The sequence below is a fragment of the Lynx canadensis genome, chromosome X (assembly GCF_007474595.2).
Source record: "Lynx canadensis isolate LIC74 chromosome X, mLynCan4.pri.v2, whole genome shotgun sequence".
Taxonomy (NCBI): domain Eukaryota; kingdom Metazoa; phylum Chordata; class Mammalia; order Carnivora; family Felidae; genus Lynx; species Lynx canadensis.
In genome coordinates this window covers 56,634,860-56,652,154 of record NC_044321.2, presented here as the reverse complement: position 1 = coordinate 56,652,154, position 17,295 = coordinate 56,634,860, and the positions used below count along the sequence as shown (strand labels likewise).

The following is a 17,295-nucleotide window of genomic DNA, read 5'->3' as shown; positions in this document are numbered from 1 at the left end:
CGCCCCTCCCTCCATTCCCTTTCAAAAATAGCACAGAAAATTAAAAGGCTTAAAATGTATTTTAATAAGTTGATGCTGCATTACTGCTCCATTTCTCAGAAAAACTCCAAAGATATCAGGGACAAATCAAACATGGTACACCAATAAAAAAATGCACAGCGTAACTACCTAAGATAGGCAAGGCTAAGAGCTACTGTCCGACCTTCAGCATACAGCAACCCTGTTCCCAAGATTGTACTAGCCTATCAAGAAAAGCTGTGAACAGCAACATCATAGACACAAAAGGGCCATTCCTGGGTTACCCTTACCCAAGAAAAAAGATGGAGGCAACTTAACACAAGATTTTTCTTAAAGATACACTAAAATGAAAATCTCTAAGAGAAAATGTCTTCCTTAGGACACGAAGGGGTAATATATGGGATATAACAGAACCGTATGTATGTGGTCTGTGACCTCTGTGGACATTTGCCTGAATTCCCACCTGCCAAGTGGAGCAATGGGGCTAAGGTCATTGGGGGATGTTTGTTTTTGTGGTGTATGTGGCAGTGTCTCTGGGGTTGGAGGGTTTAAGAATGAGAAAGCAAATAGAACAGGATGGACAAAGAATGGAATGATCAAGACTAACAGGGGGTCTAACTGGATCCATTTTGTCATGGTCCCCCCCCCAGGCCCTCAACAATCACAGGAGACTTCAGGAATGCACCACACAGAATCAATTAGTTAGACGATATACCACACAGAACTGATTTGTTAAATTTTATCGCCCCTCCCTTGCCCTCAGCCTCCAGCATACTCCCTTAGAGTAGTACAGGCAAGGAAGACCTAACTATTGGGAGGAATCCCTAACACTTTTTCCAGGGCAGAATTCTGGCTAGTCCAAAAAGGGTCTTTCTTTTAAGGGTTTTTGGGAAACTAGACACTGAAATTTTTATTAGTATCGGCGACGTTTGTTTGGAGCAAATTCAGCTCCAGGAGCTGCACGGTTGAACGCAGGAGGGGTTCCACCAATGGCCCCAATTCCTTCCATGGTAGCAGCCTGGCCAAAGCGTTCAGTTGTTGGTGGGGTCTTTTAAGAGAAAAAGAGAGCAATGTTACAATAGAACCTATGCCCCAAGCTTCCCACTCATCTGTAATACCTCCCCTGAAGGCCATTTCCACTCAACTATTCAAAGCTCTTTTTTTAAATGTTTATTTTTGAGAGAGAGAGAGCACAAGTGGGGGAGGTACAGAGAGAGAAGGGGAGAGGATCCAAAGCAGGCTCTGCACTGACAGCAGCAAGCCTGATGTGGGGCTTGAACTCATGAACCGTGAGATTGTGACCTGAGCCGAAGTCGATGCTCAACCAACTGAGCCACCCAGGCACCCCAACTACTCAAAGCTCTTGATGTGCTAGGGGTGACTAAGCCTGTTTAAAATCCCAGTGGACATCCTTGGGGCACCTAGGTGGCTGAGCCGGTTAAGTTTCCAACTCTTGGTTTCACCTCAGGTCATAATCTCCCGGTTTGTGGGATGGAGCCCCATGTCTAGATCTGCGCCATGCAGAGCCTGCTTGGGATGCTCTCTCTCTCTCTCTTTGCCCTTCCCCTGCTCATGCACTCTCTCAAAATAAACATTAAAAAATAAAGAACTCAAGTGGATATCCCTGAAAAGAAGGCTGTCTGAATTACAGACCCACCCAACTATCCTACCCTTATCTTTTTATCCCTATTCCTATTGATTAAATATTACATCCTGAATTCCCAGGTTGAATAATTTCTAGTTAAGTCTTTTCTTCTGAACTAAGTATATGAACAAGGACATGCCATCACTCTTCGGCAACATTAAGCCATCCAGTTTTAAAATTCTGATGCTATGACTATTAATTCAGGATTGTATGAGCCATAAAGCCTTGTGGATTTACATCTATTTTATGTGATAATACCTAAGTTTCATTGCCTTCCCTCCAAAAAAAAAAAAAAAAACCCATTAACCCAAGGTAGCAACTAAACAGAAGGCATTTACTTAACTCCTAGACAAAGTATAGTTTGAGAATGGGTTTGTTCAAATCAAGACCTTGAGATTACATTTAATGGAAAACAGTGGTCTTAAAAACTATAGCAAAACTGTGGCAGACAGGGACTTTGAAAGCAAAGTCCTTTCTCCTATCATCATTTAGAATTACTGTAAGGCTCCACAGTTTATTACCAATCCCAAGGTTCCATCTGGCATCATAGTGGCAGGTCCTGGAGGAGCTGGGGTACCAGCTGGCACTGGAGCAGGGGGCATGGCGCCTCTGTTGTTTATGCCCATAGCACCTAAAGCAGAGCAGTGTGATCAGTACAGGAGACAGAGATTGTCAATCTCTGTGCGAGAGGAAACAATTCAACAAGACCTCTGAGCTAAGGACACGTTACCCCACCCAAAAACGATGCTCCCAGAAATCTCAGCCCCTTAAATCTGGACAATGTCCGAGAAGCTACACAGTTTACCAGAAATGAAACAAAAAAGGAAATCAGAACCATTAATCTTGTAAGTCCTTACCTCCCATGGCCATCTGGCCCATCCGTATCTCCTGTTCTCTCTGAAAAATAAGAAATACTCAAGACAGTCCAAGACAGCACTGCATTCTACCATTCACAATATACTGAAGACACACACTAAGGGAAGCAGATAGAGTGATCAACACGTTCCAAGTACACGGAGACCAAGCTGAGGAAAACCAACATCTCCTTGCTAGTTGTGCAGTGGGTTCAAGGTTAGACCTACAAGGACTCAAGTCAGAGTCTCCTATTAGGAACAAAAGGAGAGGTAAAAGCCAAGGGGAAAGACAGTTGATTTCTTCTAGGACCCCAGTATGTGCAACAACTCCAAGGACACCAGAGAGCTAGTCAAGGCTGCTATAGGACTGGACAGGTCTCACTGGGCAGTCACTGAGTCTAAACAGTATACACTGGCCCCAGCTCTTCATCCTAAATTGCCTATGAGACAAGAACTCCTCTTCAAACCTTATCTTTCCTTCCTATGAATTCTTCTAAAAGAGGAGTTTCATAGAATACAAAAACTGCTCATAACCTGTAATGTTTTAAAGTCCAAGTGGACATTTGGTGGTTCTGTCATATCAGGACTGCCCTGGCACATCATGGGCACACGGGAGATATACCGCATCAGGGAATGTTCCCTTGAATCCTTCCTGCTGTCGCCGCATCATTTCTTCCTGCTGCCGCCGCATCTCTTCTTCACGGCGCCTGCGCTCTTCCTCCTGCCTACAGAGAGTCACCAAGATATTTAGGCAGAGACATTCCAGAACTTGAGCAGATTATCTTAACAGGGACTCAGCCAAGGAAATTAAGAGCCTACTGAAAACTATCATAGCTTTCCAAAAAATTCACTGTAAATGTGTCCAGCCCTAAAGCAAGTTCTTCCACAAAGGAGCCTCATGAGATCAGCACTCAGCTGCTTTACCTTTAGTGCAGCTCTGGATAATTCCTAGAACCATGGGCAGCCAAAACATTTCCCATCCAAAGGGAGAACTTGAGAAGCAGCCAGGAAATATTTGCCAACACATTTACAAATGCATGAGGTAGCACGGTGGTAGGAATCAGTAATGAGACATTACCTTTTATTTTATTTATTTTTTATTTTTTTATTTTTTAATTTTTTTCAACGTTTATTTATTTTTGGGACAGAGAGAGAGACAGAGCATGAACGGGGGAGGGGCAGAGAGAGAGGGAGACACAGAATCGGAAACAGGCTCCAGGCTCTGAGCCATCAGCCCAGAGCCTGACGCGGGGCTCGAACTCCCGGACCGCGAGATCGTGACCTGGCTGAAGTCGGATGCTTAACCAACTGCGCCACCCAGGCGCCCCGAGACATTACCTTTTAGAGGGATCAGAAAAAAAGGGTTTGAGAGTTAGTTACCTGAGCTCCAGTTGCTTTCGTTTTTGCACCTCTTGGTTGTGCAGCTCTTCCATCCTCCGGAGTTCTTCTTGACGCCTCATCAAATCTAGAAAAACAATGGACTAATTTAGAGTATTCTTCATTCTCCTCATACAGACCCAATAATTTTCCATAAATAAAGATCCAGAAAGCAAAGGGGATATATAATCCCTGAGTGGTCATCTGAGCTATCCAGATTCCAAAAATGAAGTCAAACGTATGATTTCTTTCTCCATAGAATCCAGTATTCTCTGCCACATCTCCAAGCTCATTTGACTACCAAGATCAACAAAATATTTCAGAGAATAAAAGCAGAGGTTTAGGCCTTTTTCTACTGAATGATACAAAGACCCTTCTGAAAAAAGCCATTTTGTTCTTGTTCTAGGTTTAAGACTTACAGGCCTATACTCACCCTGTCTCATTAACATGACTTGGTGCTCATGGCGAGCAGCCTCCATCTCCATCTCCAGCTTCTCACGAGCTTCCTTGATGTTGCGGTCCACTTGGTCCTGCTGCTGCTTCTCCATCTCAATGAGTGCCTTCCAGCGCATGGCATACTCATACTCAAAGGAGCCAGGCTGTGCAAATCTGGGTGGCTGTTCTCGCTCCCTATAGACAAAGTTCCTGGGCTATTAAAACTCTGTCAAAGATTCCCCCAACTAAGCACTGCATTCCTCCTGAGGGCCATTGCCAGTGAATACATATAGCAAAGACCTGCCTCTTTTATACATCCCTTTACAAGCTTCCTTAAGAATAGACAAACACCTAACACGGAAGTGATGGGACCACATACTTATGAAATTGCTGGTTCTTTATAACCAGCTTCTCTGGAAGTCCCTCTTCATCATCCAACTGGTCCATGGGCTCCACAGTCACAGGCCGAGGAAATCTGGAAGCAAGCAGCTCAGCATTAATCAAATTATACCCTATACCAGGCTTCCTCTCTACACCGGTCACTGGTACAGCAAACCAGTCAGGGGTCAGGACTGAACAATTAAACATATTTCTGAAGAGGTTTTTACACCAAGCCCCAAGTAACCAAGGTCTTTTGATGGCATTATGTGGAATCTGGGGTTGAAAGGATGGGGTCAAGCTTTAGATCTCTGAATATAGCCTCAAAGATGTTCAAAGTAAATAGGATACTTAAGTACAGCCTAAATATCCAATATCTAGAGAATACCAGACAATCACTTGGAATAAATACACGCACATGTGTTTTGCATGGACAAAACAACTTTTCAGAATTCTTTTTATTACTTTTTAAATTTTATTTTTGAGAGACAGACAGAGACAGAGAGCAAGCAGGGGAAGTGCAGAAAGACGGAGACAGAATCTGAAGCCGGCTCCAGGGTCTGAGCTGTCAGCACAAAGCCTGACACGGGGCTCAAACCCACAAGCAGTGAGATCATGACCTGAGCCAAAGTTGGATGCTTAACCGACTGAGCCACCCAGGTGCCCCAACTTTTCAGAGTTCTAAGACTTCAAGGTAAAGGGAGATTTAACGCTGACTAAATGACAACCTACTAAAAGACTAAAAGGTTTTTTTAAATATTTATTTATTTTGAGAGACAAAGAGAATGTGTAGGGGGAAGGGGCAGAGAACGGGAGAAAGAATCCCAAGCAGGCTCTGCGTGGACATGGGACTTGATCTCATGAACCAGGAGATCATAACCTGAGCCAAAATCAAGAGTTGGGCACTTAACTGACTGAGCCACCCAGGCTTCCCTGAAAGGTTTCTTAATCCTCATACTATTTTCATTAATTTTACACTGAAAACCCTACTAGAGAGCTGAAGTAGTATCCAAAGTCTTTAAGTGAACATAAGAACATGGTTCCTAGGGGCTAACTCTCCATACCACTGAAAGAAGTAGCAATCTAAATTCTATTTCTAAAAGCAACCCCTACTTACGTGGTTAACAGGAAGGAGCCTTCACTGCACCTGTCCAGAGCTTTCCGAGCAGCTGGCTTCCCTGAGAATTCAACAATGCCTTTTCCTGAGGGCCTTCCTCTATCATCCACGATGACTACAGCCCTTTCCACTTGGCCAAACACAGAAAAAGCTTCCTCCAGCAGTTCGTTAGAAACATACTGAGGAAGGTTTCGGACCGTGAGCGATGCACTATGGCAGGCAAAGCGCACACGCAGCTGCTTTCCACGAAGTGGCATGTTGTCCAGCTCTACTTTGGCAATCTCTGCTAGGGTTCGTGTTTCCTAGGAAGCAGACAGAAATCAGAATAACTCAGTTTTGACAAAGACCACATCACAGCCATCGAGAGTCTAAAGTAGCATAGCTCAAAACAAAATGCCTCCCCCCCGCAAAAGCTTGACAACACACATATAAAGGAACCTTGATAGTACTGAAAGAATAGAGCTAGGTTTCAGATAAATCTTTGGATAATAAATAGATAAACCTAACTGTTCTGATAGCCTTGCAATAAATCGATTGGGAATTCTAGAAGTAAATACTACTTACATGGTCATCAGTATCATAGGTTATTCTCCCAAGTGGGAATAGATCAGTGACAATGATGAGCCTAAAACCTACCCTTAAAATTGTAGCCAGAATATTTTAATTTCAGCTAGCTACATACAAGTTTAATGAGAATCATGTATGACCTCTACAAGACCTTTTTAGAACCACAAACCCTAATAGGAACCCCCTCTTATATTACTAAAGAGGAACCTTGAGCCCCAGAGAAAATGACTTGCCCATATACTCTTGTTAGTGGTAGATCTGGAATGGAAATTAGTTCTAACCGCCACTTCTAATAACCTTGCTAGCATATCATGTTCCTTGTTTATGTAGATAATGTCTAGAAAAGATTCCCCCCTATACACTTAAACATGTTTCCTAATTAAATCAGATTTTATGAAAAAAGATCTACAGTTAAAATGGTTACGATAACCTTTTTTAGCACAACTTAAAAATTTTTTAAAAATAAGATACAAATAAAATTGTCCCCTCATGATTTTAAAAAGTCCTATGTAAGAACTTTTCAAATAAATTATATAAACCCTAATCATTACTAAGATAAAATAAACTATGAGTTGATAATTATTGAAGCTGGGCATTAAGTATGTATAGGTTCATATACTACTCTGTCTACTTCTATATGTTTGAAATTTACCAATTAAAAAGTTCCAACAGGCATACTTTAGTTTTAGCGTCCAAGGCAAATAAACCTATGTTGTCCTTGAAACAAAGCAAAAACCTGAGGAAAAATAAAAACAAAATCTGCATTTTCTGTCCTGTGCTACCAACTCCAACTATAAACATTTAACAAACAGACCATCTGAGAATTGTTTCCACTGTCTAATTTTCCAAGCCCATCATTCCCCAGTTTCCCCACCTTTTAGAGCACACATTCTAAAAACCCATGGTTGCTCACCAAGCGGATAAAGCCAAAGCCCTTATCCTTATGAATGAAGACTTCGCCTGCCTTCCCGTATTTCTCAAATAGTTTCCTCATCTCCTCCTCAGTGATGTCAGGAGGAAGATTGCCCACAAAGAGCCGGCTACGTTGGGTGAAGGTCTTCTCTCCTGGTTTCCTAAAATTCTTCAGGTCAATAGTCAAGCCTTCATCTGAGAGAAGACATACAGTCACTCAAAGGATTGGACAAAGAGATCTACAGTCACTTTCTCAGAGTTACAACTGCTCCCAGATTACTAAACCTAACTGCTGTAGAGAAGTCAAACACCATTTCCCAATGCAATGTATCCACTAACCACTCATCAGTAAATTGTACCTTAAAATGTGAAAGCAGTATGCAGACATCTGAGAGGACTCAATGGCACTACTATGGGCCAGGAGCCACCCAGATTAAGTCAGAGACAGAAAGACAATACAGGATCTATTGGTCAAAGGGAAAATTAAGCAAGTCAAGGAGACTTATGTCAGTAGGGATCAGCTTTTTATTTTTTTTATTTTTTTTTAATTTTTTAATGCTTTTTTAATTTATTTTTTAGACAGAGAGAACAGAGTATGAGCAGGGGAGGGGCAGAGAGAGAGGGAGACACAGAATCTGAAGCAGTCTCCAGGCTCTGAGCTGTCAGCACAGAGCCCGACGCGGGGCTCGAACTCACAGACTGTGAGATCATGACCTGAGCTGAAGTCAGACGCTTAACTGACTGAGCCACCGAGGCACCCCGGGATCAGCTTTTTAAATTTAAAACATAATTGCTCCATTTTCCCAATCTCTCACCAATCTTCATAACCTTTTTTTTTTTTTAACCAATCTTCATAACCTTAACAGCTCCCATTCTTTTATGCTTAGGTTAATGGAATGAAAGGAAATGAGTTAGGAAACAGTATTCTTTGTAGGGATCTCTGGAAATAAAAGACGGGTAGGTTGGTTTTAGTGTTAGAGGCACACAATAGGTGCTCAAAGTCGGCTAAATGAGTGGGGACGTGCCTTTAAAGAATGTTTACTCTGATTAAAAACAGGCTGGTACAGACCTCAGGCTAAAAGTATAACACTCAGTACCACCCTTCTTTTCCATTAAAGGCTTGCTCTATATTTTCTAACTACCAGTCATCTGATGATTACCTCTAAGAACCAAGCTCTGAGGTAAAATACAGACACATGTTTGGCAGTAGACTATGCCAACACAGCACAGCAACTTGTACTATCTGCTATCCAACACGTCTGCTCCTTGTTTCAGAGAATCACCCTTTTTCTATCCTAAGAAGTATTAGGAGATAAATAGGGAAAAGAAGAACAAAGGTGTGCCACAAAGGCTTATTCTTATAATCTCAAGACACTAATCTAAAACTACCCACTTACAAGTGTGAACTCACTTTGGCTGCTGGCTTGTTGCCCATTTGCAGGTATTGGTGGCGGTGGTGGCTGTTGCTGTTGCTGTTGGTGGTGCTGCTGGTGGTGATGCTGATGATGCTTCCTTGGAGTATGGTTTTGCTTCTCCAAGTTAAAGGTTTTATTGCTCTGCATTTTTGCACCCTAAAAGGAAAATGTGGACCGTCAAACATTATCAGGGCTTATCAGTCACCTTCCTGATGACATAATGTCACAAATCATCTCTGACGTCCTGGCTTTTGCCAGATTCAAACAACCGGGTATGTTGAACAAGTATGGCAAAGGAGTACCATTCAAAAATCTAAGAACAACCAGACATTAGCAGTTATGTTGCACACAGAAACTAGACAAGTACTGAATGAGAACAGGTTCACGAAGAGTAACTGGAGGAAACTTCCAGTTCACTAATTCTATACATTAATTGGAAGCTACTTTCCTCAAAGAAGCCATCCCCTAAAAAATGGCCCTATCATAATAGTAAAACACAATGAAATAGATTCTAGTTACCACAAGGACAAGAACTAGTAGTAAATCTTGTTCTCCAGCACACTGCACAGTCCTAGCCTATAGTAGATATTGTGGAATCAACAGCAGAAAAAGTATGAACTGTGGAGTTAGACTTAGATTTGAAGCATGGTCCTAATACTTAACAGCTATGTACTACTTAGTAAATTACTTCTTCACAAATTCCTTAAGCTGTTATAAAGGGGATAATAAAAATACCTACCTCTCAAGATGGCTAGGAGCTTTCATAAATATGTGAAAACACTAGTTCAGTACTGGAATTTGGTAAGCACTCAGTAATTACTGTTATTAATCACAATAGAAAGATAAAGGACTACTAAAGCAATAAAAGCAATACAAAAAGATGAATATACAATTGTAATTTTAAATCTCATCTAAAAAATCAATGTAAGATAAAAAAGAAAACAAAATGAAAATTCCTGGTACAATCCAGACTGAATTCACAAGTTGGTTTTAAAATGGAAATTTTCTAATTGATCTAGTTAACAAGCTGAGAACCATCTTCCTCATTCGAGGACAGTTCTCCAGTAATTAAAGGAAAAAGCCAATCCTCAATCCTTCCCCCTAAACACAAGACCTTCTAGTCAGAGTTTAGCTGAAGGAAAGATGTGGAGAAGGACCTTGTCATGAATACTTGTTGTTTCCATTATATGAATCCTTTAAAATAAAGAAAACTATTTCTCAAAGAAAATGTGACAATGTCTTGATAACTATTGATTTTGGATGATGGATACATGACAATACTTTATGTATATAAAAATTTTCCTGATACATTTCATCATATCCCGCCAAAACTAGAAACAACAATTATCAAATTCTATATCCACAAATTGTTTTGTAAGACAATTAATAAGAGCTATCAAGATGTTGGGGTGTCTGGGTGGCTCAGTCGGTTAAGCGTCCAACTTCAGCTCAGGTCATGATCTCTCAGTTTGTGAGTTCAAGCCCCCCATTGGGCCTTCTGTCGGTCAGCACAGAGCCATCTTTGGAAACTGTCTCCCTTTCTCTCTGCCCCTCCCATGCTCTCTCTCTCTTTCAAAAATGAATAAACATTAAAAAAAAGAGCTATCAAGATGTTAATATTCTGTAACTTAAGAAGTTGTACTCCTAGAAATTTATCCTAAGAATATAATTTTAAAATTTAAAAACCACATCCATGAAATAGTCACTCCAATGACCTTTACAGTAACAAAATGACTTAAAATACCCAAAATCAAAAAAAAAATTAGAGGTATGGTTTTTAATAAATTATGGTACATCTATTCAATGGAATGTTATACAGCATTAAAAATAATGAAGAGTATGTATGTAAACAAGAAAAATTTTGATGTTTTAAAAGGGAAAGGTTTAATAAAGAGGAAAAGGGTATTTTTTTTTCAAAAAGATATGAATGAGAAACCTGGGTAGCTCTTGATTTCAGCTCAGGTCATGATCCCAGGTTGTGGGATCGAGTCTCATGTTGGGCTCCATGCTTTGTGTGGAGCCTGCGTAGGATTCTCATTCTTTCTCTCTCCCTCCTTCCCCTGCCCCTCTCTCCTGCTCCCACTCTCTAAATTAAAAATAAATAAATAAATAAATACATGAATGTAGACAAGAACAGAAGGCAACCAAAAATGAAAACTGTCCTGTTTATACGTTATTGACCAGTTTTCACATATACATATATATATGTATACACACACACACAAGTTGAAATATATTTCACTAACTCACCCGACAAATATTCACTGAATGTTTACTATTTGCTAGGCACTATTATAGGTGCTTGGGACGCATCAATAAATAAAAGCAAAGATTCTTGACTTCAGTTGTGCTTACCTTCTAGTAAGACAAAATACACATAATTATATAGTACTTAATAAAAAATAAGTACTACTGGAAAATAAAGAAAAATGAGAGGGGGGAGTGGATAGGAAGTGAAAAGGATAAGACTGCAGGGTGCCTGGGTGGCTCGGTCAGTTAAGTGTCTGACTCTTGATTTCATCTGACTCCTGATCTTGGCTCAGGTCATGAACTCACAAATCCTGAGATTGAGCCCCTAGTTGGGCTCTGCCCAACAGGGTGGAGCCTGCTTGGGATTCTCTCTCCCGCTCTCTCCCCTCCCCTGCTTGCCTGCATGAGTGTGAACTCTCTCAAAGTAAACATTTTAAAAAGGAAGTAAGGCTGCAATTTTATTTACTTTTTTGAAAGTTTATTTACTTTGAAAGAGAAAGTGAACTGGGAAAGGGCAGAGAGAGAGAACCCAAGCAGGCTCCCCACTGCCAGCGTGGAGCCCAACTCACCAACCGTGAGATCATGACCTGAGCCAAAATCTTGAGTTGGACACTTAACCCGGTTAACTGAGCCACCCAGGCACTCCTAGACTGAAATTTTAAATACATCTGTGAGAGAAGTCTAACTGGAAAGTTGACATTTAAGCCAAGACTTGAATCTTATTTATATCATTTCATCAATCTTATGTTTCTCATTAATAAGGCATCTATTACAAAACATAACTTAGAAATAAAAAAAAAATCCAAAGACCCACCACTAGAAAATAGTCAACATTTACCCTTCCAGTCATTGTACATATACATATTTGTATATTATAGACTATTTTGCAACCTGCCTTTTCTACTTTATTACACGATAAACAACTTTTATATCACTAAATCTTCTACATTAATTAAAAAAAAGTTTTTAATGTTTATTTTTGAGACAGAGACAGAGTGCAAGCGGGGGAGGGGCAGAGAGAGAGGGAGACACAGAATCCAAAGCAGGTTCCAGGCTCCATGCTGTCGGCACAGAGCCCGACGTGTGTAAGATGATGACCTGAGCCGAAGTGGGACACTTAACCAACTGAGCCACCCAGGCACCCCCAAATCTTATACATTAATTTTTAATGGACATAGTATTTAGCCATCAACCAAGCACCTATTGTGTTGGACACTTGGGTTGTTCCTAGTTTTTTTTATTTTTTTTATTTTTTTTTAACGTTTATTTATTTTTGGGACAGAGAGAGACAGAGCATGAACGGGGGAGGGGCAGAGAGAGAGGGAGACACAGAATCGGAAACAGGCTCCAGGCTCTGAGCCATCAGCCCAGAGCCTGACACGGGGCTCGAACTCATGGACCGCGAGATCGTGACCCAAGCTGAAGTCGGACGCTTAACCGACTGCGCCACCCAGGGACCCCTGTTCCTAGTTTTTCAACATTACATATAAACCATGTTCATAGCTAAATCTTGGAACACATCCATGAGTAAATATTCCTCCTACAATTTCAATTTTTACTTATTTACCTTCCAAAACATACAGTATCATTTCAATATAATGCAGTTATAATTTACCATTGTATATTCAGTTTTTCTTCACTTTTAGTGTCAGTATAATTTTTAACAGCTATACAAAGTCCATGTGGATATACACTAATTTACTAAACTATGAGACATTTAGATTGTTTTCAGCTTTTTCCTATTATAATGCTGCAGTATCTTCTTGCTTATTGCCTTTCTAAATTATTTCCTTATAATAAATTCTTAAAATTAGAATTGAACCTATTTTTGTGACTCTTACCGCATAGTGCAGCACTGTTTCCTCTAAAAAAGGGACATCATGTTTGTAAAAATAGGAGATTATAACATAAAAATTTATAAAGTCTACTCGGGTTTGGGTTAGGTGGGCATTAGAATCAGATCTCTATTTGAGTCCCAGCTATTAAACACCTCCCTCTTCCCCGACTCCAAATTGGCCTATCGCAGAAACTTGAGTTATCTTCACAGCCGTTTCTCCAACTAGGTCCTCTTACCTTCTTACCCCTGGCTAGAATGCAAGGAAACTGTTTTTTTTTTTCCCCTTCCAGTCTTTAGTTTGGGAGTCAGTGGCCCCAACCTCAGTATCTTGCATCCCATTCAGAAATCCACTATATTGTGGATTAAATTACACATTACATTATATATATATAATATTACACAATTTACATTATGGATTTATATTACACATCAATAAAAATTCCCATAGAGATCTATTCAAAACAAATATTAAAAACTCTGTATTTGTATTTACATCCTAACCAAACCTCACCACTCCATTTCAGAAAAACCATTTTACAACTTCTAAGAAATGATCTGCTTCCTTGAGGATAAAATGCTAGCACGTTCTAAACCACTTAAGATTAAACTTCAAGGGAGATTATTTTTGGTTTTAGAAAGTGGAGCCTGGTAGTTGAGATGATAATACCAGATATTTACTAACCACTATATGCCAGGCACTGTGCTAAGTCTGCATTATCTCACTTAATGCTCAAAACTATTACTCTCCCGGATAAGAAAACTGATGCCCATCTAAGGTCACTCAAATGTGGAGCAAGGAGTGGAACTCACATCTATTTAACTCTAAAGCTCATACTCAGCACAATGATGCAAGCTTACTAATCAAAGCTTGATTTCAAAGTTTAGGGTCCAACAAACTGACTAGCCATGTCACCTAACTTCTGAGCCTCAGTTTACTCACCTATAAGAAGAAGGTAACAACAGCAACTTCACAGGGCTAGTTCCTTTAAGGACTAAAATGAGATCCTGACCACAGCAAGCATTTGTTCCTGCTGGGAACCACTATCCCTATTCCTACATTTGATTGGTGCTCTAGTTAGACAAATGTCATTAATTTACATGCTTCCTCCTCTCTTTTGGATTCTAGGAAAAATCATTTTTTACAACCAAAGTGCTTACCTTAGTGTTTTTGAATAAATGTCTCCACAATGCTAATCTTTATAATTTTCCCTCCAGTTTATTCTTTCCCAAGAAGGCATTCAATGGTGAAGACTAAATAATATCGTATAAATCACTTAAAACAGTGCCCGGAAAGTACCAAGTACTCAGTTAAGTACTGGCCCTGTCACTTATTTCTGATGATGACCACCAACAGAATTTGGAATTAACTGCAGAAATCTCTTGTGATCAATAAATTCACTGCCCCCTAACCATTGGGCCTCTGAGAACTAAGCACAAAGATCAGCATCAAGGATTTGTCTACTTACCTGTCCCGATGACTAACTCAGATAAGGACTTTTGAGAGAAAATATGTACTGCTGATTTAGAAAGACTGGGGCTATTGGACACAGTACAGTTGCACAAATGTGGTTTAGGTATAAGACCAAACACTACACCATACATATCTGAAATCCATTTTCAGGAAAAGGATCAACTTTGTAAGTGGAACCTGTGGGGGAAAACTGGTAAACATCTACTGACCTAGATGGCTGCATGGATATGAACTTGCCTGAAAGCTGTACAATGCACTGACAGGGTAAGGTACTTTTCTAAGTGTTTCTTAGGACCTTTCATTTATTAACAAGGAAGTTGGACAAACACACAGTATAAATCTAGCCAGATTTACAATATAAAGATACACAATATACAGTTAAATTTGAATTTCAGATAAAAAAATGATCTTTTAGTATAAAGCCCAAGCAACGCATGCTAAAAAGAATTTGTTTCCTATGTGAAATCCAAATTTAACGGGGCGTCCTGTGTTTTAGCTGGCAATCCTACCCCCTACACCTACCTCAACTTCGGCTGAAGATAAAGTGCCTCCCAAGTCCTCCCTAATCTCAATTTCTCTGTTAAGAACACAAAGAAAGGTTTCAGGGGACAACAAGTTCCCCCAAGGGGAAAATACCCAATAGGAAATCCATGAAATTAATTTTCATTTTTAAAAAGTGATGCTGTAAACGGGTCGAGTAGCTAGGAAACAAGACTTAAAAAGAAAAAAAAAAAAAGAAAAAAAAAAGAACCTGATTAGGAAAACCGCGGGGTCTGGACTAGCAGATGAATTTCCCAGCATAGAGTTTTGACAAAGAAACATCGCTGGGGGTGGGGGGGACGGCACTTCTCATTCTGAATTAATGGCCTCGCGAGGCTGAGAGGAGGAGCGCCGGCAAAGCGCCTCCTCCTCCAGCAGCGACTTCAGGGCTCTCGGATAATAGACCCCACACCCTCAGGCCCAGGGCGGGTAAAAGGCCGGGGAACTTACTGACAGAACTCGGATTCGAAGACGAGTCGCATAAAGAAACGGAGCGGGAAAGGCAACGGGAGCCAGTCAAACAAGAAAGCAAAGCGAGCTGAGAGCGATGGGCCCCCGCGGGTGGGCTGAGGACGCCGTGTGGCGGCGGGGACAAGGCCTCAAGGGGCCTTGGAACGAACGGCCAACCTCCCTCCAAACCTAGCCTCGCCCTAGCCTCTTGTCGCAGGAAATCCTACTCCCCACCCAAAGAAGAACTAAGTCGCCCCAAAACTCACCCTCTACCGACTGTTCTCTCCTCAGAGTAACGGCGACGCTACACGGCCTCTACCGTCCCGAGAAAAGAGCGCGCGACCGCCGGAAACGAGACGACGGAGCTCGGTGCCTCCCAAGGGGTACAAAATGGTGTTCTTCATTGGTTACCTGAGTTGCCAATCAAGGTTTATCTCCAAAGGCGGAATCGGTTTTCCGCCATTTCTTCAACCGTATTGGCTACTGAATGCGAAAGGTTTGAGTTCGTGTGAACGACAGATGGGGACAAAGAGCGGGGCTGTCCACTTAATTCGCATGCGCAAACTGCCGCCTGCTCCAGACGGAAAAGGAAGGGGGAGGGGGATAGGTAGGGAGGGGGATGGAGAGTCGGAAGGAGAGACATAAGCGGGCTGACGGAAAGACTGAAAGACCCAGTGATGGGAGCGGCAAAGGAAAGCGGAAAAAAGGGAGAGAGAGGAAAGTGGAAAGAGAAGGGGAGAAAACATGCGCGTAGGCGTGCTCTGAGAAATCTTGCACTGCGCCTGTGCAAAAAGCGGGAGTAACAATGTCATTGTATTCAGCCTGGTAGATCTAGCCTTTTCCTTCTGAAAAAATGCCCCGCCATGTTTCTTTTTTCACACTTCCTCATTAGGGCTTGCACTCTGACACTCCATACTTAATCAGGTTTCTAGTTGCTTCTGCTGCCAGGTCTACTCGTGAAGCCCAACTGAAACAGTCATCACTATGGTTATGGTTATGATTATGGTTATGGTTCTTGAAAGGGATGGGGGAGAGGACGGGGGGGGGGGCGGGTTGACACTTCAGTCTCTGTGATTGCACATAATTGTAACCAGCACCTATTTCCATGGTAACCAGGCAACCCAGCAATCCAAACACCACTATTGTCCCTGCAATTTACAGAGATTCAACAGGTGTCTTCATTGCCATGGATACATTGTATCCATGTACAGGTACAGACTGATTCTCTATTCTCTAGGATGCCAATCAGGTAGGCACTTTTCATTTTTCAGGATTCAAGTTAATCAAGAGAATAAGGCTCAACTGATCGGTGTTTGTAGTTAGTTCTCACTAGTTAACTATTTCACACTCAGGGTTTCAGGGTGCCCAAACTGGCGTCACCTTATGTGGGGTCAGTGATCTAGATCTGCACTGTCCAATGGGAACTAATGCAAGTATAGAAAGGTTATTTGCTCTGTTCAATGCAGTAACTACTGGCTATACATAATGTGGCCACTGAGGGCTTGAGATATGATTTGTGTGACTGAGGAACTGAATTGTGTCTTTTAAAATATTTTATTTTTTTAAAGAAAGATTCTCTTATTATTTTTTTAATGTTTATTTATTTTTGAGAGAGAGAGAGTGTGAGCGGGGGAGGGCAGAGAGAGAATCTGCAGAAGTCTACAGGCTCTGTGCTGTCAGCACAGAACCCAACACGTGGAGCACTTAACTCACAAACCGTGAGATCATTACCTGAGCTGAAGTGGGACACTTAACTGAGACACCCAGGCACCCCTTAAGATTTTATTTTTTAAGTTTATTTTTATTTGTTTTGAGAGGAAGAGAGAAAAAAAAGCATGAGTAGGGGAGGGGCATAGAGAGAGAGGGAGGGAGAGAATCCCAAGCAGGGTCTGCACTGCCTGCAAGGAGCCCAATGTGGGGCTTGAACCCTCGAACCGTGAGATCATGACCGGAACGGAAGTCAGATGCTTAACCAACTGAGTCATCCAGGCACTCAGGTACTGAATTGTTAGTTGTATTTAATTTTAAT

General features: G+C 41.3%; 1 protein-coding gene across 1 annotated transcript; it reads right to left on the bottom strand.

Annotated features, from left to right (window-relative positions):
* Positions 1–40: 40 nt before the first annotated feature.
* Positions 41–15,636, bottom strand: NONO (non-POU domain containing octamer binding). Its single transcript, XM_030305429.1, has 11 exons — positions 15,533–15,636; positions 8,715–8,874; positions 7,305–7,498; positions 5,825–6,126; positions 4,709–4,804; positions 4,328–4,524; positions 3,898–3,982; positions 3,140–3,242; positions 2,521–2,560; positions 2,185–2,294; positions 41–1,066 (listed from the first exon to the last, which is right to left on the bottom strand). The coding sequence occupies exons 2-11, from the start codon at positions 8,863–8,865 to the stop codon at positions 932–934; spliced, it is 1,413 nt and encodes a 470-aa protein (XP_030161289.1). The 5' UTR covers positions 8,866–8,874; positions 15,533–15,636; the 3' UTR covers positions 41–931.
* Between the last annotated feature and the right edge of the window lie 1,659 nt (positions 15,637–17,295).